The sequence below is a fragment of the Rhincodon typus genome, chromosome 14, assembly GCF_021869965.1.
Source record: "Rhincodon typus isolate 14 chromosome 14, sRhiTyp1.1, whole genome shotgun sequence".
In the NCBI taxonomy this organism is placed as follows: domain Eukaryota; kingdom Metazoa; phylum Chordata; class Chondrichthyes; order Orectolobiformes; family Rhincodontidae; genus Rhincodon; species Rhincodon typus.
Window position 1 is genome coordinate 64,883,845 of NC_063345.1, and position 22,866 is coordinate 64,906,710.

Below are 22,866 nucleotides of genomic sequence, written 5' to 3' on the forward strand. Positions count from 1 at the left end.
ATTGAATTCTCCCCTTCCGCACCAAGATTCTTTCAGTCTCTTGCAACACTTAACCATGGAAACTGAACCATACGGTCAAATCCACCGATAAACACAATTAAATGCATTAATCTCTAAGAAATGTGCTTGAATTCCATTATCCTGGTGTGTTTACCTGAGCATCAGCCAATTTGGAGAAGTCTGAAGGGCTTCCAATGTAGTATTTAATCCCTTTATCGGCTCCCTCTAAGGTAACACCCCGGATCACAAGTAAAACTAGAGAAGCATATGGGATTGTCACAGCAACATAAGACACCTGACATAGAGAGTAGATTGTTAGACTTTTCTGTATTTCTGGTACAACATTTACAATACTGAAACCAATTGAATGAAAATCTAATATGATGCAAAGCAATGCAGAGAATGAAGCAGAAACCAGGTGCAATAATGCCATGAAGTGTATATTTGATATGGAGTGCAGATTGATTCCAAACAATAGAGTATTATTCTAATATTGATCAGTGTATTAGCAACATATTAACAAGCGTAATGCATCAAAGACAGTGAAGGTCGATTCAAAAATTTCAATGCTTCTTCGGTTGTCCTTAAAAATTTAGTTCACTTGAATAATATCTCAATGAGTACAATGACTGAAGACTAACAAACCGAAAACAATCATCATGCTATAGTTTACAACTAATCAAGAGATCGGCAACATAGTCATAGATGCCACAGAAGCTATTTAGCTCAGCAACACTCTACACATGGCAATGAGATAAAGCAGGCCTGAGCGAGAACATTTTATAAGCAAGCATCTTTTAAAAATCCATAATTGATTGAGGAAGCATATTTCTGAGTTGTTTTGCTATTAATTTTGCCTTACTTTTGGTCAGCTGCTAATGCAATAGTGTGTCTCTCCCTCCCTTGTATATGTGGATTGTTGATTGGAATGATATAAAGTGAGATATTTGCAAAAATTGCAGAGGGCAAATTATATACATTTGCCAAAAAGATGGGAATTTGCAGCTACAAAGAGAAATTACAAGAAAACACCTTGTTTTGATGAACAGAGTATGCACAGCAAAGTCTCCATTAGAGGGGGTGTTTCTACAGTATTTGAACACTTGACTAACTTCTGAGCTTCTGAAACTTCTGAAAAGAGATCGCAGGGTGATTAAGGGCTGGATCAGCTGTGGACAATCCCACTAGCAGTCCCACTACACATGACAATGGCAGTGTATGGGGTTCAATCTTAGGGTCTGGGTCAGAAAGACACAGCCATTGATTTGCTAGGGGGCACCTTTAGCTACTACATGATAGAAGGCTGGCATACTTGACAGGCAGTGACACAATCAACTGTGCGCTAAAACTTGACTGGATCTCTTTGCAGAGAAATGCAGTGAACTGACCATAAAGAGGCACAAAAGATAACTCTCACTCGAGTCAGTGCCTTATCGAAAAACGTCTGAACTGCAGCATACATTGCTTATCAGTGGAACAAGGCTGGTATTTAGGGCTCATTGTGTGCTTGTTTCTGAGTTCTATTCCTTAAATCCTGACCCCTATAGCTGTGGCCAATGTAAAAACGTTGTTTCAGGTTCTCCAAAATTAATTTTACCTTTCCAGAAAATTTGATTCCTTTGCATAGCACGAGTAAAACTATTAGCCAAGTTATGAGTAGACAGACAGCTAGATGCCAGAGGACCTTCCCAGTCTCATTAATTGAACTTGAACGATGTAAAACTGTAACACTGAATGAATGAAGACAGAATCGGTTACAGTTATATTTATTACATCGAAAAATAAATTCTGTCCTTGTTCAAGGCTAAATTCTCAAGGGAGCACCAAAGCTTGTCTTATTTCTTGGAAAAGAGCATGACAAAAGACAAATAAAAATGTGTGTGAATAATTAAAGAAACCCAAATGAAGACAAATTTAAATTTAGCATGATTACCAATGTGAAGTACAAGAGAGACAATGGGCACATATATAGGTACCTGCATCGCTGGAGTGGAGCTAGAGGCACAGTCATGAGCCAGCTGAGAGCCACTTATCAGGAACCAGACACTGGGAGCTGGGGACTACATTATACCAACAGAAAGTCTGAAAAGCAGTTTTGATGCATCATGTTGCAGGAGGCTGGAGGCTCACTACAACGTGTGAGCTGCTGTTCATTGCTACCAATCTTCTTTAATCGTAAGAAACTACATGGTCTAGAGTGTTACAGGAGAAACACTTCCTGGTCTAACTAGAAGGGTCTCTCGTGGATAATGAGGTACAGTTTATTGCATGTCAGCAACTAGTTACATATATTTATAAGAAAGACTGTTTTACAGTGACTTTGAGGAAGACAAGATGTTAGGTCTTGACATCCCAAGCGGTTCAGTCCACATGACATCGCCACAGTGGGTAGTGCTTTGGACAACCATCATTATTAACTTATTCAGACCCTGAAGCACAACATGGAAGCAGTGGGAAGTTGGTGGTTCTCATTATAAAGGTAATCGCCTCAAAGTCATATATCTCTCACTAGAATTGAACGCTTGCTTCCAAATGTAATGTGCGAGGCCATTGGGAACATATCCAAAAGGTGACAGCGTTGAGGCAAGGCCTCAGTATGTGTACAGAAGATCAGGCTCTTCATAGCCAGAGTGGAGAAATGGGTACTTCATGTGAAAACTCCCCAGAGGGCAAGATTGAAGATGAACTCTGCTTTAGGGCTCTCAGATGACTCAAATAATTTTAGAGTGATATACATTATACTCTATCTGCTATACCATCTATCGGTGTACCTCTAAAATCTAGGGAACCCTGGAAGTTCAAAATCAATGCAGACGTTGTATGCGTAGCCATCTGTTTTCACCATTTATGCAGCAATAATTTCACAAACCAATGTTTTTAAACAGTACAGTAACAGCAAGCCCAGTTTATCTTTCGTACACAAATTAAACATGGGGTTGATTTTCTTGTAAAATACCATTGCATTTGTATTTGAAAACAAGGCAGCGATAGGAATAAAACAACGTGATGAGTTGACATCACTGTCAATTTCTGAGTGCAATTTCATTTAGACTCCATTTGGAACTATGTGGGGGCCCTTTTTCATATGGTGACTGGGAGTATTGTGGCTCACAATCCCTCATATTCTACCAGCTTTCAAAACTGTATGTGGGAAGATGTGTTACCAATGAAAACTCTTCATTGGATCTTCAACTGTAGGTCAGGAAAAACAAACATTTTTCTGATAGTTACTCATGGGTCTGGGGCCTTGTAGTCTTAGAAGTTGATTACAAGATACCCACTGATCTAATGTGCTGCCCTTGACAGTGCCTCCACAGTCCCTGTGATTTTGGCTACACTGTCCAATTCCTCCCACCCATAGACTGCAGAATTGCTTACTGGAGATATTGCCACGCTTTCACAGTTAACCAAGCTTTTGAAGAGCTGGAACCTCCAGGCCAAAAAATGGATCTGGTCCTACACCGATCATCTAGTGAACTGGTCCTATACTGATTCCATGATCACCTGGCAAACCATAGCAATCCAGTGCACAATAATGCTTAATGCAGAAATCAGTTCCCGCCCTCAAATCTCTACATAAGTAATTGAGTTTCGGTAAACTGACAAACAGTAAGTTCAGACCCCTAGCTTCACTAACTTTTATAGTACCCACTTTGAGTAGAATGTGTACTCACTCCCAGAAGTGTTCGCTTCGAATCTTATGGAATGAAGAATTCTGGCAGTTTTTATTTCCATTCATTTCTGTAGACGATGTCAAGTTGCACATGGGATCTGAAAAATGATAAATAATGCCTAAAAAATTCATCTCGGGAGAACATCATTGGTCCTGTGCTGCATTCACACTTTCTGATCTGTTCAGACTTTTCTACTCATTCTGTTTTATTATATGGTAAATGTGAATGAAATAGTGATTCAATCAGCCTCAACAATTAGTGGCAAAAAGGTATTTGTTGATATCACCCCGTTAAATAAAAATCAAATCCTTTTTAACTCTCCTAATAATAAGATAATATCCCTTTTGCATTTATCTAAACACTAAAAGATAATCATTCGCTTACTTACCTTTTTAAAACGTTTCCACCTTAACAACATCTGCTGCATTGAACACAGTCTAACTCATTGTGAATTTTTTTCGCTCAAGGTCACTTATATTTCTGTCAGGGTGGAAGTGTAATTGTGGTATGGTGCACTGACCTTTACATCGCCGAGGCCAGGCGCTAACTCGCTGACACTTCCTCCTACCACCCCCTTAATCACGACCCCACCCCTGACCACTAAAACATCATCTCCCAGACCTTCCATAACCTCATCACCTCAGGTGACCTCCTGCCCACAGCCTCCAACCTCATCGTTCCCCAACTCCGCACCACCCGTTTCTATCTCCTTCCCAAAATCCACAAACCTGACTGCCCTGGTCGACCCATTGTCTCCGCTTGCTCCTGCCCAATTGAACATATCTCCGCTTATCTCAACTCTCATTTCTCCCCCCAGTCCAGGAACTCCTCACCTACATCCGGGACACCACCCACCCCTCCACCTCCTCAAAGACTTCCAATTCCCTGGCCCCCAACACCTCATCTTCACTATGGATGTCCAATCCCTATACACTTGCATTCCCCATGCAGATGGCCTAAAAGCCCTCCACTTCTTCCTCTCCCACAGACACAACCAGTCCCCCTCCACCGACACCCTTATCCACTTAAGCGAACTCGTCCTTACACTTAACAACTTCTCCTTTACCTCCTCCCACTCCCTACAGACAAAAGGTGTGGCCATGGGTACCCGCATGGGCCCAAGCTATGCCTGCCTCTTTGTGGGATACATGGAACAATCTCTCTTCCACAGCTACACAGGCATCATCCTCCACCTCTTCCTCCATTACATCGATGACTGTATCGGCACTGCCTCGTGCATCATCAACTTTACTAACACCTTTCACTCCAACCTTAAGTTCACCTGGACCATCTTGATACCTCTCTCTCCTTCCTGGACCTCTCTGTCTCCATCTCTGGTGACCACCTCAAAACTGATATCTCTCTCAAGCCCACCGACACCACAGATACCTAGACCACACCTCCTCTCACCCACCTTCCTGCAAGAATGCTATCCCCTATTCCCAATTCCTCTGCCTCTGCCGCATCTGCTCCCAAGATGAGACGTTCCACTCCCGGACATCCCAGATGTCCTTGTTTTTCAAGGACCGCAATTTCCCCCCTTCAGTGGTCGAAAACGCCCTCAACCGCATCTCTTGCGTTTCCCACACCTCTGCCCTCACACCCCCTCCCCGCAATAAAAACAAAGACAGAATTCCCCTTATCCTCATATATCACCCAATTAACCTCTGGAATCAACGCATCATTCTCCGCCATGGGCAATCTGACCCCACTACGAAGGATATATTTCCCTCCCCACCCCTATGTGCCTTCCATAGGGACCACTGTCTCTGCAACTCCCTCGTCCGCTCCACACTGCCCACTAACCCCACCACTCCCGGCACCTTTCCCTGCAACCGCAGGAGGTGCTACACCTGTCCCTACACATCCGCCCTCACCTCCATTCCAGGCCCCAAAAAAACCTTCCACATCAGACAGATGTTCACCTGCACATCCGCTAATGTGGTATATTGTATCCACTGCTCCCGATGTGCCGTCCTCTACATCGATGAGACCAAGCGGAGGCTCGGAGACCACTTTGTAGAACACCTGTGCTCTGTTTGCAACAAACGACAACATCTTCCAGTCGCGAACCACTTCAACTCCCCCTCCCACTCCCTGGACGACATGTCCATCCTGGGCCTCCTCCAGTGTCACATCGACACCACCCGGAAACTGGAGGAGCAGCACCTCATATTCCGCCTTGGGAGCCTACAACCCAATGGTCTCAATGTGGACTTTACTAGCTTCAAAATCTCCCCACCCCCAACCTCATCCCATGACCAACCCTCCCTCTCATTCCCGCCTCCTTGACCTGTCCGTCTTCTCTCCCATCTATCCGCTCCTCCCACCTCACTGACCAATCCCCACCACTGCCTATCTGCACTCAGCCATCACCATCCCACCTACCTTCCCCAACCTGACCACCCCTCTCTCTATTTAGTTTAGAGTCCCCTTCCTCCTCCCCCATTTCTGAAGAAGGGTCCCGACCTGAAACGTCAGCTTTCCTGCTGCTCTGATGCTGCCTGGCCTGCTGTGTTCATCTAGCTCCACACTGTGTTATCTCAGACTCTAGCATTGGCAGTTCTTACTATCTCAGATGGAAATGTTGTTTTTCTTTATGGCAGGATGGATTGCGAGGTTACTTTTTTAAGTTGCAAGGTAACCAAGGCTGGGGAATAAATATTCAAGGGCATTTGATATTTCAGATGGGTAGAAAGAAATACAAAGAAGGTGGAGTAGATCTATGATAAAGCATTAAATTAGTGCAACTATGGGAAATGATCTTGGCTTCAAAGATCAAAGTCTAGAATCAGTTTGAATGGAAATATGAAATATCAAGTGAAACAAATCCCTGGTAGATGTATTTAAAAGTCCCTTAACCAAACTGCAATGTAGGACAGAGTTCATTCTGTAAAATAATGACAGTCATTAAGGAAAGTGATACTTACCTTGGTGATACTTATCCCTGCCTTACAATATGTCTGAAATTTGATAATTTTGTTTTCACAAATACAGTTTTTGCTAGATTTAGCACCGACCCCAATGACTATAATTATTTAAATAAATTTTCTATTTATTCTACATGCACCTTTTATGCCTTTCTGGATGCTACACTATTATCCAATGATACAATAGGCTGGGTCTGCGAAAGGTGGTGAAGGAACCAACAAAAGGAAACATACTTGACATCACCCTCACCAATCTGCCAGCTGCAGATGCACCTGTCCATGACAGGCTTGGTAAGAGCAACTACTACACAGTCCTTGTGGAAACAAAGTCCCACCTTCACATTGAGAATACCTAGCATCGTATTATGTGGTACTATCACCGTGCTTAACAGGACAGACTTTGAACAGATCTACCAACTCATTACTGGGCTTCTATGAGGTACTGTGGGCCAACAACAGCTGCAGAATTGTACTCCTGCACAATCTGCAACTTCATGGCTCGGCATATCCCCCAAGCAACCATTACCATCAACCCAGGGGATCAACCCTGGTTCAATGGAGACTGCAGAACAGCAGGCCAGAAGCAACACTAGGCATTCCTAAAAATGAGGTGCAAAACTTGTGAAGCTATTAAACAGGACCACTTACATGCCAAGCAGCAAGTGATAGACAGAGCTAAACAAGCCCACAGCCAACAGATCAGATCTAATCTCTGCAGTCTTGCCACATCCAATCATAAATGATGGTGGACAATTAAACAACTCACTTTAAGGTTTTAGCAAAGATTTGTAGTTCGGGTCATGGGTGAGGTTGTGGACTTGCTAGCCGAGCTGGCTTGTTTATGTTCAGATGTTTCGTCACCATGCTCGGTAACATCATCAGTGAGGCCTCCGCTGAACTGATGTTGTTCTCCTCCACTTGGAACTTATATTGTCCGGTCTGTAATGGTAAGTACTGTTATTTCTGGTTTTGTTCTGTATGGGTTTGTATATGGGCTCCAATTCTATAGTTATGTTGTCCCAGTTAAACTGATGGTGTTCATTGTCTGAATGTATTGAAATTAAGGAAAGTTTGTTGTGTCATTTTGCTGCTAGCTGATGTTCATGTATTCTGATGGCTAGTTTCCTTTTGTCTGTCCAATGTAATGTTTGTGGCCATCAGTTTAACTGGGACAACGTAACTCTCGAAGCCCAAGCCAAACGTAGACACACATGGGAATTCCTAGAGGCATGCTTCTCAACCCATAATGCAATCAACAAATATATAGAATTGGACCCCATATACAAACCCATACGGAACAAAACCAGAAATGGCACCACTCACCATAACAGTCCAGACAGTATAAATTCCAACTGGAGTAAAACAACATTGCTTCATCAGAGGCCTCACTGATGATGTTACCTTACATGGTGATGAAACATCTGAACAAAAACAAGACAGCTCGGCAAGCAAGTCAACAACCTAAACAACTCACTGGAGGAGAAAGCTTCACAAATATCCCCATTCTCAAAGATGGACAAGCCCAGCACATTATTGTAAAAGATAAGGCTGAAGCATTTGTAACAATCTTCAGCCAGAAGTGCCAAGTGGATGATCCATCTCGGCCTCCTCCAGTGGTCTCTAACATCACAGATACCAGTCTTCAGCCAATTTAATTCACTCCACGTGATATCAAGATATGGTGGAGGCACTGGATACTGCAAAGGCTTGGGCCCTGACAATATTCTGGCAATAGTACTGAAGACTTGTGCTCTACAACTTGCTGCACCCCTAGCCAAGCTGTTCCTGTACATTTACAACATTGACATTGACTCAGGTACGTCCTGTACACAAAAAGCAGGGCTAATCCAACCTGGCCAATTAGCGCCCCATCAGTCTACTCTCGATGAACAGAAAATTGACGGAAATGTCATCCACAGTGCTATCAAGCAGCACCTGCTCAGCAATAACCTGCTCAGTGACACCCAGTTTGTGCTCCACTTGGGCCACTCAGCTCCTGACCTCATTACAGCCTTGGTACATATTGACAAAAGAGCTGAAGTCCAGAGATGAGGTAAGATTGATAGCCCTTGACATGAAAACTGTATTCAACCGAGTATAGCATCAAGGAGCCATAGCAAAACTGGAATCAATGGGAATTGGGGACAAACTCTCTGATTGTTGGAGTCATCCCTGGCACATACGTAGAAGATTAGTTGCATTTGTTGGAAGTCAGTCATATCAGTTCCACGATATTATTGAATGAAATTCTTAGGGATCATGTCCTAGGCCTTCAGCTGCTTCATAATGACCTCCTCTACATCATAAGGTCAGAAGTGGAGATGTTCACGGATGATTGCACAATGTTCAGCACCATTCACAATTCTTCAGTTACTGAAGCAGTCCATGTTCAAATTCAACAAGATCTGAACAATATACAGGCTTAGGCTAACAAGTGGCAAGTAACATTCATGCCACAAAAATGTGAGGGAATGACCATCTCCAATAAGAGACAATCTAACCTTTCACCCACCCCCACTGTTGACATTCAATGGAGTTACCATCACTGAATCTTCCACTAACAATATCCTCAGGGTTACCCTTGACCAGAAACTTAACTAGACTCACCAGACAAACATAGTGACTAAAAGTGCAGTTCAGAGGCTAGAAATACTGCAGCGAGTTATTCGCCACCTGACTCCCCAAAGTCTGTTAATATCTACAAGGCACAAAGTCAGGAGTGTGATGGAATACTCCCCACTTGTCTGGATAAGTGCAGCTCTAACAAAACTCAAGAAGTTTGAAGCCATCCAGGACAAAATAGCCCACATGATTGGCACCATGTCTACAAGCTTCCACTCCCTTCATCACCTAAGGTCAGTTGCAACAGCATGTACCATCTACAAGATGCACTGCAGAAATTCACCAAAGATCCCCAGATAGCACCTTCCAAACCTATGGGCACTTCCATCTAGAAGGACAAGGGCAGCAGATAAATGGGAACACCACCACCTTCAGGTTCCCCTCCAAGCCACTCACCATTCTGACTTGGAAATATATCACTGTTCCTTTACTGTCGCTGAGTCAAAATCCTGGAATTCCCTCCCTAATAGCATTAAGGGTCTACCTATTACACATAGACTGCAACAGTTCAAGAAGGCAGCTCACCACCACCTTCTCAAGGGCAACTAGAGATAGATAGTAAATGCTGGCCAGCCAGCGATACCACATCCCACAGTGAATAAAAAAAATTACATACTTCAGTTATAACTCTGTTATTAATCATCGAAACGTGGATGGGGCATTCTTAAATCCAAAAGGCATAACCCAATATTGGTACAATCCATGGGTATGACAAAAATTTCCTTGCACAGGTCCCTGCCGGTATCCTTTCTACAATTCAATTTTTAGTTGAAAATGACAAGCTACCAACCCTGTCAATTCAAACTTCTACAACACCAAAAACAGGAATTACCAGAAAATCTCAGCCGATCTGGCAGAAACTGTGGAGAGAAAACAGAGTTAACGTATTGGGTCCAGTGACCCTTCTTCTGACCTGTTTTTTGTTTCTGCTTAGTGAAATTTTCTAGTCATAGAGTCACAAAGCATGGAAACAGACCCTTTGGTCCAACCCGTCCATGCCGAACATAATCCCAAACTAAGCTAGTCCCACCTGCCTGCCCCTGGCCTATATCCCTCCAAACCTTTCCTATTCATGTACTTATCCAAATGTCTTTTAAATATTGTAATTGTAACCGCATCCATCACTTCCTCAGGAGGCTCCCTCTGTTTAAAAAATTTGCCCCTCATGTCTTTTTTGAATCTCTCTCCTCTCATCTCAAACATGTGCCCCCTAGTCTTGAAATCCACCATCCTAGGGAAAAAGACAGCTACCATTAACCCTGACTGTACCCCTCCTGATATCTGGGAAAGGGCAAATTTATCTTTGTAATTGCATTCCCTTTCCTCCATAACATCTGATTGAACTACCTGGTTTAGAAACCAATATGACTGGAAAAGTTCAATTACTCTGGCTCAGTTCAATCAGATGATTCTCCAACATATATATTAAATTTCTTTTGTTGCTTAGGCTTGGGTCTGTAGGTTTTGTCTCTGGGTTAAACCAATATGTGTTTTGTTTATTGCGTGTGAATTGCCTGCAAACATCATGTTTGGTTAATGTGGTATGCCCATGTGTGTCTTTGGAAATTTATTTGGATTTTCTGAGCGATCTCACTACATCTATCTGTTGATTTTCTCCAGGCACAAAAACACAGCATCCAAATTCTCTGACATCTCCAAATTTGTTAATCTAAGTTCACTTTGGAGATTGTTCATTTCTCCTCTGTCATCCTTGTTCTTTCTGTCATCCTCTATGACACTCCCTGATACACCTGTACATTCTCATTGTCTTTTCTATAATTCTATTGTTTTAACATGTTCACATGGCACAATTGATTCTTTTCCCTCCAATCAGGAGTATCAATTAAATATGTCACTTCATTCACAATTTTAACTACTTTGGTCGGGAAAACTGAACATCACTTTTCGTAGCTTTTCTCTAAAAGGCAATTGTACAAAAACGTTTTCATCAGCTTTGAAATGTCGAGTTGCCGTATGCTTATCTGCCCACTCTTTCATTTTGTTTTGGGAATGTTTCAGACATTCCTGCACAACTCTACACATTCCGTCAACCTCTTCAGAAACATGAACACATTCTCTAACATTGAAAGTTCATTTATCTGACTTTTAACAATTTATCTCCGATCAGTTTTAATCGCCATTTTATTTCATGGCCAGAGTTCATTGGACTAAAGCCAGAAGATTTATTTTGGAGCATTTCTGGTCACAAATAAGGGAAAATCTAAACTTTTGTCCTGATCCTTTAGACACTCAGAATCATACAATCCCTACAGTGTGGAAGTAGGCTATTCAACCCATCGAGTCCACCCTGACCCTCTGAAGACCATCCTACCCAGACACGCCCCGCCTACCCTATAACCCTGCATTTCCCATGGCTAATCCACATAGCCTGCACATCCTTGGACTGTGGGGAAAATCTGGAGTACCTGGGGGAAACCCATGCAGACACAGGGAGACAGTTGCCCAAGTCTGGAATTGAACACAGGGCCCTGGTACTGTGAGGCAGCAGTGTTTTGAGTTTCATAACGATGAATATCTTCCCACCTGATAACTGGTGAAATTTATTTAGGATAAAGAAAAGGAGTGAGAGAGAACCCACAAAAATACATAAGCAGATTGTGAAAGTGCATAGCAACAGACTTTAACCATGGTTTTGAGAGTCCGGTAATATCTCTTCAAAGCATGTTGGGTCTGTGGATGGTATGCAGTCGATTTAGCTGTTAGCTCTCAAACTACTGATGATATCCTGTAAAGGTTTTGACATAAAGTTTGTTCCTTGATCAGATTATACTTTCATTGTTAGACCATAACAATTGAAAAGCTGTTAGTTTTTCGGCTACCACCTTAGCTTTCATTATTCTTAAGGGAATAGCTTCTGGAAATCAAGTAGTCATATCCATAATTATAACCATTATATTTATTTATAGTTTTCATTTTAGGTAATGGTCCTACACAATCCACTCAGACACAATTGAATGGTTCCTAAAAACTGGTAAGGGAGCCGGGGCACTGGTTTAACTACATATTGAGGTTTACCTACAACTTGACAAGCATAACATGTTTACAAAGCTGCACAACATCTGATTTTGGCCATGTAAAATGCCTGCATTTGTTGAATTCCTATGTGTCCTGTTATATGAATTTCATGTGCTACTCATAATATCTTCCTATAATAGCTGGGCAGTTCCACAATCTGATGAATAAATATCCATTTTTCATCTGCAGGTGTGTGAGGAGATCTTCATTTCCTCATTTCCTCATCAGTACTCAGTTCTTAAGATGACAGCATTATCTACTTCAGCCTCTCCCTCAGTATGAGCTGACTGTGCTAATTTAGTTAATTCAAGATCTGCTTTCTGTGCTTCACTTGGGACCAAATACACTTTCTGGGTTATCTTTGCTTTTCAGAAAAGCCTTTCATTTGTTTGTGGTGTCATATCGACCTTTAATAATGGATTTTGTTTAACTATCACCCTGGTCACCACTCATAAGGGAAAAATAGCAAGAACTGATTCCTGCAATTGTTTCTTGAACCTCCTTGGGCATTCCATAGTTATGAAAAAAGCTATGATTTTTAGTCTCATGAATTGCTACCCAGAAGTAAGTCTACTCCCACAATAGGTAATGTCTTGACTACGCCAACAATTACTTCCCCTAATAACAGATCACGTTCCAATTGTACTTTGTTTCATGGAACCAGAATATATTTTCCATCAATCCCATTTAATAAGACCTTAGCTCCCGTCGAACCCACTGGAGAGAAAATTAAGTCTTTCTCCAGTAAGTGATTGTGTTGTCTCTGTATCTATTAGTATGATTATGAGTTTAGCAATTCACCTGCAGAAAAAAGGATTTACTTCTCCTTTCAACAAAAATCATGTATGCTTCTCGTCTACATAATTATTTCTTTATTAACAACAGACCTCATTTCTGGCTTTTTTGTTCTAGGTAGAGGCACCATCTGGTTTGTGGCGTTGTCTTTTTGAACTCTCTTCCCAATTCGTTTTTACTAAGTCTTATATGCCTCATGGGATAAGCTTACAACTTCTAATATTCTAAATGAACACGTGGCAACTTATTACAATAGAAACATTTAAGTTTCCAAACTTCACCTCCACCCTCAGCATTTCCTTCGTATTATGAGGAGATGTTCTTCAACCACTCCTTATTGTCCATTCTCTATCCTGGCTACCTGCCTTCCTTTCACTCTCCCACATTTTATATTTCTTAAATTTCTGGAGATGACAGTAAAAAAGTTTATCAATCAGTTCATAATCGTCAGCCATTATAGCTGCCTGCCTTACCATCGCAACCCTTTAGTCTTCTACAGGGGTTCTTATTATAGACGGGAGCAAACTTTTAAATTCTTCTAAAATAATAATGTCTCTGAGAGTATCTTAAGTATTTTAGCCTTTAATGCACTTATCCACCTATCAAAATTGTTTTATTTATTCCCTCAAGTTTCTGGGGTCAGCTGTACAAGTGTGAAGTGGAAATAGTCCAATATACTTGCTAAAAGTTTGCTCATGCTGTTGGAGACGTTTTAAACTGATTTGGTAGGGGATGACACACAGAGTGGATGTGAAGTTGGGAGCAAGGCTCAATCAGGTATAGAAGGAACACTGAAACAATCTAGCAAGTGGAAAAGACATAGACATGATAAGGCATGTAAGAGGACTGGAAAGCTAAATTATATCCATTCTAATGCAAGGAGCCTGACTGGTAAGGAGGATGAATGTAGAGCATTGAGCAGCACGCGAGTATACGATATTGCTGCAATCACTGAAACATGGCTGAAGGAAGGGCAGGACTGACAGCTCAACACTCCAAGATAAAGCAATTTCAAACATGTTGTTGGTGGGTGGGGGGAGTGGGGATGTAAGAGGGTGGGGCCGTTACATTATTACTAAAGGAAACCATCACTGCAGTAATGAGAAGGATGTTTTAGAAGGCTCTTCAAATGAGACCATCTGGATAGACCTTAGAAATTCAAAAGAGGTGATCACTTTGCTAGGATTATACTACAGGCCTTCCATCAGTCACAGGGAGATAGAGGAGCAGATACATGGGCAAATCATAGAGAGGTTTGAGAATAATGGGGTTATAGTAGTAGTGGATTTCAACTTTGCTGACATTAACTGGGATCGCATTAGCGTGAAAGGATTAGACAGAATAGAATTTTTAAAAAGCATCCAGGAGAGATGACAGTGACCATAACTCTATAGGTTTCAAAGTAATTATGGAGAAGGATAAGGATAGTGCGGAAGTTAATTGGGGGAAGGCCAATTTCAATATCATTAGAGGGGATCTGACGAACATTGATTGTAGGTAAGTCTACATTTGTGAAGTGAAAGTCTTTTAAATGTAATATAGTGACAGTTCAGGGCAAGCGTGCTCCTCGAAGAATGAAGAGTAAGGGCAGCAAGTCCAGGGATTCCTGGATATCAAGGGATATTGAGAGTTTGATAAAGAAAAAGAAGGAAATATAAGTCAGGTTTGATGCATTAAAAACAGGGAAGGCCCATCAGCAGTACACACAGTGTAGGGGGTACTTAATAAAATTAGTCGGTCAAAGAGGAGCCATGAAATATTCTTGGCAGATAGGATTAACAAAAAACCCAAGGCATTTTGTAAATATAATAACAGCAAGAGAATTACCACAGAGAGAGTGGGAACTATTAGAGACCAAAGGAGGATAATCTGTTTGTGGAGCCAGGGGACATGATTTAAGATCTTTAAATTAATATTTCTTACCTGTATTCACAGAGGAGAAACACATTGTAGCTGAGGATAGTGAAATTCTAGAACATGTTAAGATGAATAAGGATGATGGATTAGATGTTTCAGCAGGCACAAAGGTGCATAAATTCCCAGGGCTTGATGAGATCTATCCTAGGCTGCTATGGGAGGCAAGTGAGCAGATTGCTAGGGCCCTGGCAGAGTTATGGCCACAGGTGAAGTACCAGATGACTGGAGGATAGTTAGTGTGGTTCCTTTGTTCAAGGAAGGCAACAGGGATAGGCTAGGTAATTACAGAGCGGTTAATCTGACATCAGTGATAGGGAAATTATTGGAAAAAGTCCTGAGTGACAGAATTAATCAACACTTGGAAAGGCAGGGATCAATCAGGGATGGTCAACATGGATAGGTTAGAGGGAGATACCATATCACAAAATTTAACTGAGTTTTTTGAAGAAGTGACTAAATATATTGATGCGGTTGATGTGGTTTACATGGACTTCAATAGGCCTTTGGCAAGCTCCCACATGGAAGGCTGCTCCAAGAGAAAACAGCCCATAGGATCCAAGGCAAATTGTCAAACTGGATACAAAATTGGCTTACAAATAGGAGGCAAAGAGTTTGTGGAGGGTTGTTTTTGTGGTCAGAAGCGTGTGGCTAAAAATATACCAAAGGGATCAGTGCTGGGACCCTTGCTGCTTGTTTCGGTACATTAACAATTTGGATGCAATGTAGAAGTTATAAATAATAAGTTTGCTGATGATACCAAAATTGGTGGTATTGCTGATAGTGAGGAGGATAGTCCCAGGTTCCAGTCTGACATTGATCAGCTGGTAAATTGGGCAGAGCAACAGTAGATAGAATTTAATCCTGATGTGTGAGGTGATGTATTTTGGGAGACCTAATAACAAGAGGATATACACAATGAATGGTTGGTACCTGGGGAGCACTGAGGAGCAAAGGGACCTTGGTGTACAAGTCCATAGATCCCCGAAGGTGTCAGCACAGGTAGACAGGCAGAAGGCACATAGGATGCTTGCCTTCATTTGCCAGGGCATAGAATATAGCAGCAAGAAAGTCTTTTTACAACTTAATAAAATATTGGTTAGGCCATAGATGAAATATTGTGCGCAGTTCTAGTTGCCACACTAACGGAAAGACGTGATTGTTCTGGTAAAGATGCAGAAGAGATTCACCAGGATGTTGCCTGGGATGAAAAGTCTCATTTATGAGTCTGAAAGGATTTACAAATTAACTTATCGATATTTCTGTACTTATGTTGAATTATTTTAATTCACAGTATGACAGAAAAACTTCCTGGATAATAGAGGGAATGTGTTTACACTGGGACAGCAAATGAACGAGCGCATGCATTTGCTGGGTAACAAGGTGTCTAAAGGTGTCCCAGTCGCGAACCATTTCAACTCCCCCTCCCATTCCTCAGGCGACATGTCCATCCTGGGCCTCCTGCAGTGCCACAACGATGCCACCCGAAGGGTGCAGGAACAGCACCTCATATTCCGCTTGGGAACCCTGCAGCCCAATGGTATCAATGTGGATTTCACAACCTTCAAAATCTCCCCTCCTCCTACCACATCCCAAAACTAGCCCAGCTCGTCCCCATCTCCCTAACCTGTCCTTCCTCCCACCTATCCCCTCTTCCCACCTCAAGCCGCACCCCCATCTCCTACCTACTAACCTCATCTCGCCCCCTTGACCTGTCTGTCCTCCCGGGACTGACCTATCCCCACCCTAACTCCCCACCTACACTCATCTTTACTGGTTCCATCCCCGCCTCTTCGACCTGTTTGTTTCCTCTCCACCTATCCTCTCCTCTATCCATCTTCTATCCGCCTCCCACTCTCTCCCTATTTATTTCAGAACCCCCTTCCCCTCCCCCATTTCTGATGAAGGGTCTAGGCCCGAAACATCAGCCTTTCTGCTCCTATGATGCTGCTTAGCCTGCTGTGTTCATCCAGCTCTGCACCTTGTTGTCAAGGTGTCTAAAATCTTCAATTTGTGTAAACCTAATCTCAATTGTAATTTGTAGTTGGATTTAATGTTTAAAATGCTGCTTGGAGCAGATTCATTTTCAAGGGATACAGTGAAAGAGCATGCTAATTAAGAAGTGGCTGGAACTGGATCCTCATTAACTAACTTAGATAGGTGTTTTGTTTTGGGAATATGTATTTGTAACCAAATTAATGCAGCTGAGCACTATAGTGAGACTTAGAACAAGAGTTCTAGAATTGAGCATCTCAAGGCGATCAGCAGTAAAAGGAAAAAGAGGTGTTTGGTTGATTTTTGCATGAACAGCAACGGACTGGTGAGTAGAATTAGTGAACACTTATAATCTTTAAAGTGAAAATAAGATTTTCACTTTGTATTCAGCTCTCCAGTTTCTTTTTGTTACTTTTTTTCTTCTGTTGTTTTAAAGCACAGGTATAACAATGATCCTAGTGCATTATAAAAAGAGAAAGATATACAATAAAGTGGGGACCTCAGAGGCCACAAAGTCAATAAGAAACTTAGAGGGAACACTATGAACTGAATGCTGCCAATTGTCTTTTCTTTCACAGTTAAGCAACACCACTGGTCAGACCAAACAATTGGATTGTGCTAAAATAAACAAACATACGCAGATCATAAAAAATAAAAACCAAAAGAACTGCGGATGCTGTAAAAACAAAGTTGCTGTAAAAGCTCAGCAGGTCTGGCAGCATCTGTGAAGGAAAAAGCAGAGTTAACGTTTCGGGTCCGGTGACCCTTCCTCAGAACCTGCAGATCATACTGACAAGTTGCAGGCTATTTTATTTACAGTGCTGTTGATTGTTTTAAAATGTTATTGGCTTTGACTTTGGGTTGGGGTCAGCTGTCGTAGTGGAATTTGTAACAGCTGTCAAAATGTGAGCAAAGTCTTCAGAGCAGGTTGTTAGATGCGGATTAGCCTGAAGCCTCCTCATGCATTTAGAGGGACTAGAATCCACTTTGGCTGGAATTGTAGCATTAATTAGTGTGTATAAGCAAGAGAACTTGAACTGCTTCCCTTTGCAATGTTCATACTGCACCTCACAAGGGTTTTAGGCAATGAATATCAGCTCAGCAATGCTGAAGGACTGGCAATCTATATCTGTGTCAGGAAGATTTGAAAGAAACCTGAACTTAATGGTTTTCTAAGTCATTACCAGAGATAGATGATTGAGGGGAGGATGCAGTCGCAGTAACTTTCTGTTAAACTTACATACTACAGCAGTGGCATGCTGGCGTTGGAACAGGTAAATATCAAGTCCGGCAATGTTTGGAAGGAAGTAGATCCCAAGATGTGACTTCTGTGAGAACCAGGATTATAGATATTGTCCATTATCTTGTTGGTGTCAGTAATAGATTCATTACACATCCATACGATAACTCCTTATAGGATATCACAAATATACCAATATTACTTCACTCTCTGACATCTTCAGCCTACCTCTTTGCATTTATGGAAGCATTATTTATAGCCTTTCTGTGGGCAATCAATACCAACTGCTTCTCAACAAAACAGAATGACAAATCACCAGAGACAATGGCTTTATACATTCTTGAAATTATCACAGTACCTGTGGGAGTCTTGCGGCAGATTTTATCATTTTCCCACCAACTGTAGCATTCTTGCCATGGCAGAGGTGTTTGGAAGGAAATAAAGAAGTAGAATAGGCAGTAGGCAACAATGCAGTTGTAATATATGCCTTGAAATGTTGACGCAAAAAAGGTCAGGAGTCCCATACCTTCAATTGTGAACAAAAAGGAGTTCAGAATAGAATAGTAAGGGCAAACCCTTTAATATTCAAAAGTGTGCAAGCCGGTCAGACTAAACAGATTTATTCTGTTGCAAATGGTTAATTCTAAGAAAGGCAGGGAGAACCCAAATAGTACTTGTCAGTTTACAGCCAATTCAGTACTTTCTGAAATGCTGTCACTGTTTTAACATGGGAAACTTCATATCTGATATGCACACAACAAATTCCAATAGAGTAGAAACATGGAAAATAGGAACAGGACTATTTGAGCCTGCTCTGCCATTCAATATCATCATGGCTGATCATCCTATTCAGTCTCCATTCCCACTTTCTCCCTATATCCTTTGATCCCTTTCAGCCTAAGAACGACATCTAGCTCCTTCCTGATAACAATGTGATGATCTGTTGTTGAACTGCTGTTTAAGGGATAAGTATCGACCAAGGACAGTGGGAAAACTCAGCAACTCTTCTCCAAAATATTATTATATAATCTTTTACCCAAGAACGTCGACAAGACTTCACCTCGACGTCTCATTTGAATGTGATACCTTTGATAGAGCAGCATTCCCTCCAACTACCAGATTACAGGTTTGACGCTAGTTAAAATCTTGACTACATTTTATAAACCAGCATTCTGTGCAGACCTGAACAAAAAAGTCAAAGTAATGTGAAGCTATTATTGCTCAAATATGTGAAGCTGTTATAAGCTTCTTTCTTCCTGATAAACAAGATCATTTGACCGTGATTGAACGCAAGGGTCTCCCACACCATGTGTGTGTTTGATAGTGAGGCCCATTGTCCTATAGATGGTTAAGAGGTCCTAAAACCAACAAAGAACTTCAATTAGAAGTGGTGTTGAATCTTTCAGTTAACTATATTGCAGCAAACCTCCAATTAGATGTGTCAATTAGTACATAGGACCATAACGAAATACCACATTTCTATAGCATGAAAAGGAATTACAATGGTTGAATGGAATAACTATTTTGAGCAGCTGCAAGCATAAATAATTGATCACAGAGCAGAATAAATAATGAACCCTAAGAAAGCTGACTTGAAGAATGCTGCAAGGACATTGTAGAGTTACCCAGGGGAATTCTACAGAATGAAATACAGGGAGATGGGTGTAAAACCTGATTAAAAAGCTCATGGAAGGTGAATAGCATCAGGTCGGACTTCTACTCCATTGTATGAGCAACAATTTGATTCATCTTTAAAAATTGAAACGCACAAAGGTGGATAAATCCTCTGGAGATGATCAGGTATACTCTAGAACTCTGTGAGAAGCTAGAGAAGTGATTGTTGAGCCCCTTGCTGAGATATTTGTATCATCAATAGCCACAGGTAAGGCACCGGAAGACTGGAGGGTGCCACTATTTAAGAAAGGTGGTAAGGAAAAGCCAGGGAACTGTAGGCAGTGAGCCTGGCATCAGTGGTGGGCAAGTTTTTGGAAGGGATGCTAAGGGACTGGATTTACATGTATTTGGAAAGCCAAGCACTGTTTAGGGATAGTCAACATGGCTTCGTGCATGGGGAATCATGTCTCACTAAATTAATTGAGTTTTTTGAAGAAGTAACGAAGAGGATTGATGAAGGCAGAGCAGTAGACATGAACTAGATGGACTTCAGTTCGGTGTTCGACAAGGTTCCTTATGGTAGACTGGTTAGCAAGGTTAGATCACATGGAATACAGGGAGAACTAGCCATTTGGATACAGAACTGGCTAGAAGGTAGAAGACACAGGGTGGTGGTGGAGTGTTGCTTTTCAGACTGGAGGCCTGTGACCAGTGGTGCATCACAAGGATCGATGCTGAATCCACTGCTTTTTGTCATTTATATAAAATGATTTGGATGTGAACATAGGAGGTATGATTAGTAAGTGTGCAGATGGCACCAATGTTTGTGATGTAATGGACACACAAGAAGGTTACCCCAGAGTACAATGGGATCTTGATCAGATGGGCCAATGGGCTGAGGAGTTGCAGATGGACTTTAAGTGTGAAGTGCTGCATTTTGGAAAGGCAAACCAGGGCAGGACTTATACACTTAATGGTAAGGTCCTTGGGACTGTGCTGAATAAAGAGACCTTGGAGTGCAGGTTCATAGGAGTTGGGAGGTCAAGTTGCGGCAGTACAGGACATTGGTCAATCCACATTTGGCATATTATGTTTGATTCTGATCTTTTTGCCACAGGAAAGATGACATGAAACTTGAAAGGGTTCAGAAAAGATTACAAGGATGTTGCCAGGGTTGGAGGGTTTGAGCTATAGGGAGAGGCTGAATAGGCTGGGGCTATTTTCCCTTTAGGGTCGGAGACTGAGGGGTAACCTTATAGAAGTTTATTAAATCATGATGGACATGGATAGGCTGAATAGCTAAGGTCTTTTCCCCAGGGTAGCAGAGTCCAAAACTAGAGGGCATAGGTTTAAGATGAGAGGGGAAAGATTTAAAAGGGACCTGAGGGGTAACTTTTTCATGCAGAGGGTGGCACATGTATGGAATGAGCTGCCAGAGGAAGTGGTGGAGGCTGGTACAATTACAACATTTAAAAGATATCTGGATGGGTATATGAATAGGAACGGTTGAGAGGGATACAGGCCAAATGGTGGCAAATGGGACTAGATTAATTTAAGATATCTGGTCACCATGGACGAGTTGGACTGAAGGTCTGTTTTCGTGCTGTACCGCTCTGTGACTCTACGACGTCTGGGTAATTAATACCAGGAGAATTTCTGTAGGGCAATATGATCCTGTCTATATAATAACCCAGGTGCTCCCCTGAAAAATTATTTAAAGTCATCATAAAAAGAACATTTACATCGCAGCTAACATGTAATGGCTTGACCAGCCACGCAGGCCTATAAAACACTTGGAGCTAATCCTTTGCAGGTAAGCCCAATTGTAGTTTTCAATCTGTTTTTCAGAAAGTAACTCTTTACACAAAACTCAGATGTTACTGCCATTTACTCAAGATAAATCATTTTAAACCCACCAAACACTGCAGTGAAACCTCACACAGCTTAGATTACATTCTCAACTCTCTGGAATGGGGCTTGAACTCACAAATCTTCCAGCTCAGACATAAAACTGTTATTAATGAAACAATAGCTGACGCCAACAGTGCAACTGTGCACTTGGGTTGTCAAAGGAGGGCAGTTAACAGGACAGAGGAGAGCCAAATCCAGCCAGTCCTCAGAATTAAAACATTAAATATCCTGCACTGACAACTGGAACCTGGAGGTGTGGATATTTCACTCGCCTCTTTGCGGCACTGACAGATGAGGTTTTCAGAAGTTGTATATAAAACTTTACACAGACACGCAGCATGTGCCGGAAAATGGCTGTTACTGCAGGAGGAAGTCATTAAATTGCATGACAAAATGGAAGTGATGATTAGACAAAGAGGTTGAACTTTTCAAGATTCTAAATGGAGAACATGGCAAAGTACAAATCCAGATTGTGTTGTGGAAGACGGCATATGCCTCCTGACTGGAGACTCTGCACCGCACAGGGAATCTTCAAGCCTGCAAGGCCTGTTCAAATAACCCTCCAGTCTGAAAATGGAGTCCCTCATTATCCCCCTCACCTTACACCCCCATTCATTTCCACCCTGCACCCACATTCAGCTCCACCCTGCACCCACATTCAGCTCCACCCTGCACCCCTGTTCAGTTCCATCAGATTAGCCATGATGTTTATTGAATGGCAGAGCAGGCTGAAAGGATCGGGAGGTCCAACTTGTTTGAATGTTTGGTGGCCACTGTTTACATTGGCACTGCTATAGTTCAGGAGCTGGCAGCTCTTTGGTTAGCCAGCAGTTTTTGGAGGTGAGTCATCCTGCCTCATGGAGAGCAAAAGCCAAGACCACCCATTAGCTCACCACTGCCACATTGCACCCTCCCCAGGTATAGCAGGCAGACTCACCGTGTAACGTCTATCCCCACCTGCTGAAACAATGATGCTAAGCGTTTGACAGGTATCCCATTCCATTGCACTCCCAACTGCCAGAAAGCACCTGGGGCGGGTGGTGGAGCAGGACGTAAAATTTTACTGTTCCCAAAGGAACTTAGTATAATTGTAATGGAAAATGGTGACAAAATTTGATCTTTCATATTTTCAACC

General features: G+C 42.0%; 1 protein-coding gene across 1 annotated transcript in view; it reads right to left on the reverse strand.

Annotated features, from left to right (window-relative positions):
* The window catches only part of LOC109923555 (sodium- and chloride-dependent neutral and basic amino acid transporter B(0+)-like), a 68,845-nt gene that overhangs the window by 40,404 nt on the left and 5,575 nt on the right, over positions 1–22,866 (reverse strand). Inside the window, exons 4-7 of the mRNA XM_048604949.1 lie at positions 18,565–18,732; positions 3,675–3,771; positions 1,598–1,730; positions 155–295 (exon numbers count right to left, since the gene is read on the reverse strand). Coding sequence (XP_048460906.1) covers positions 155–295; positions 1,598–1,730; positions 3,675–3,771; positions 18,565–18,732 — 539 coding nt within the window. The remainder of the gene's footprint in view (positions 1–154; positions 296–1,597; positions 1,731–3,674; positions 3,772–18,564; positions 18,733–22,866) is intronic.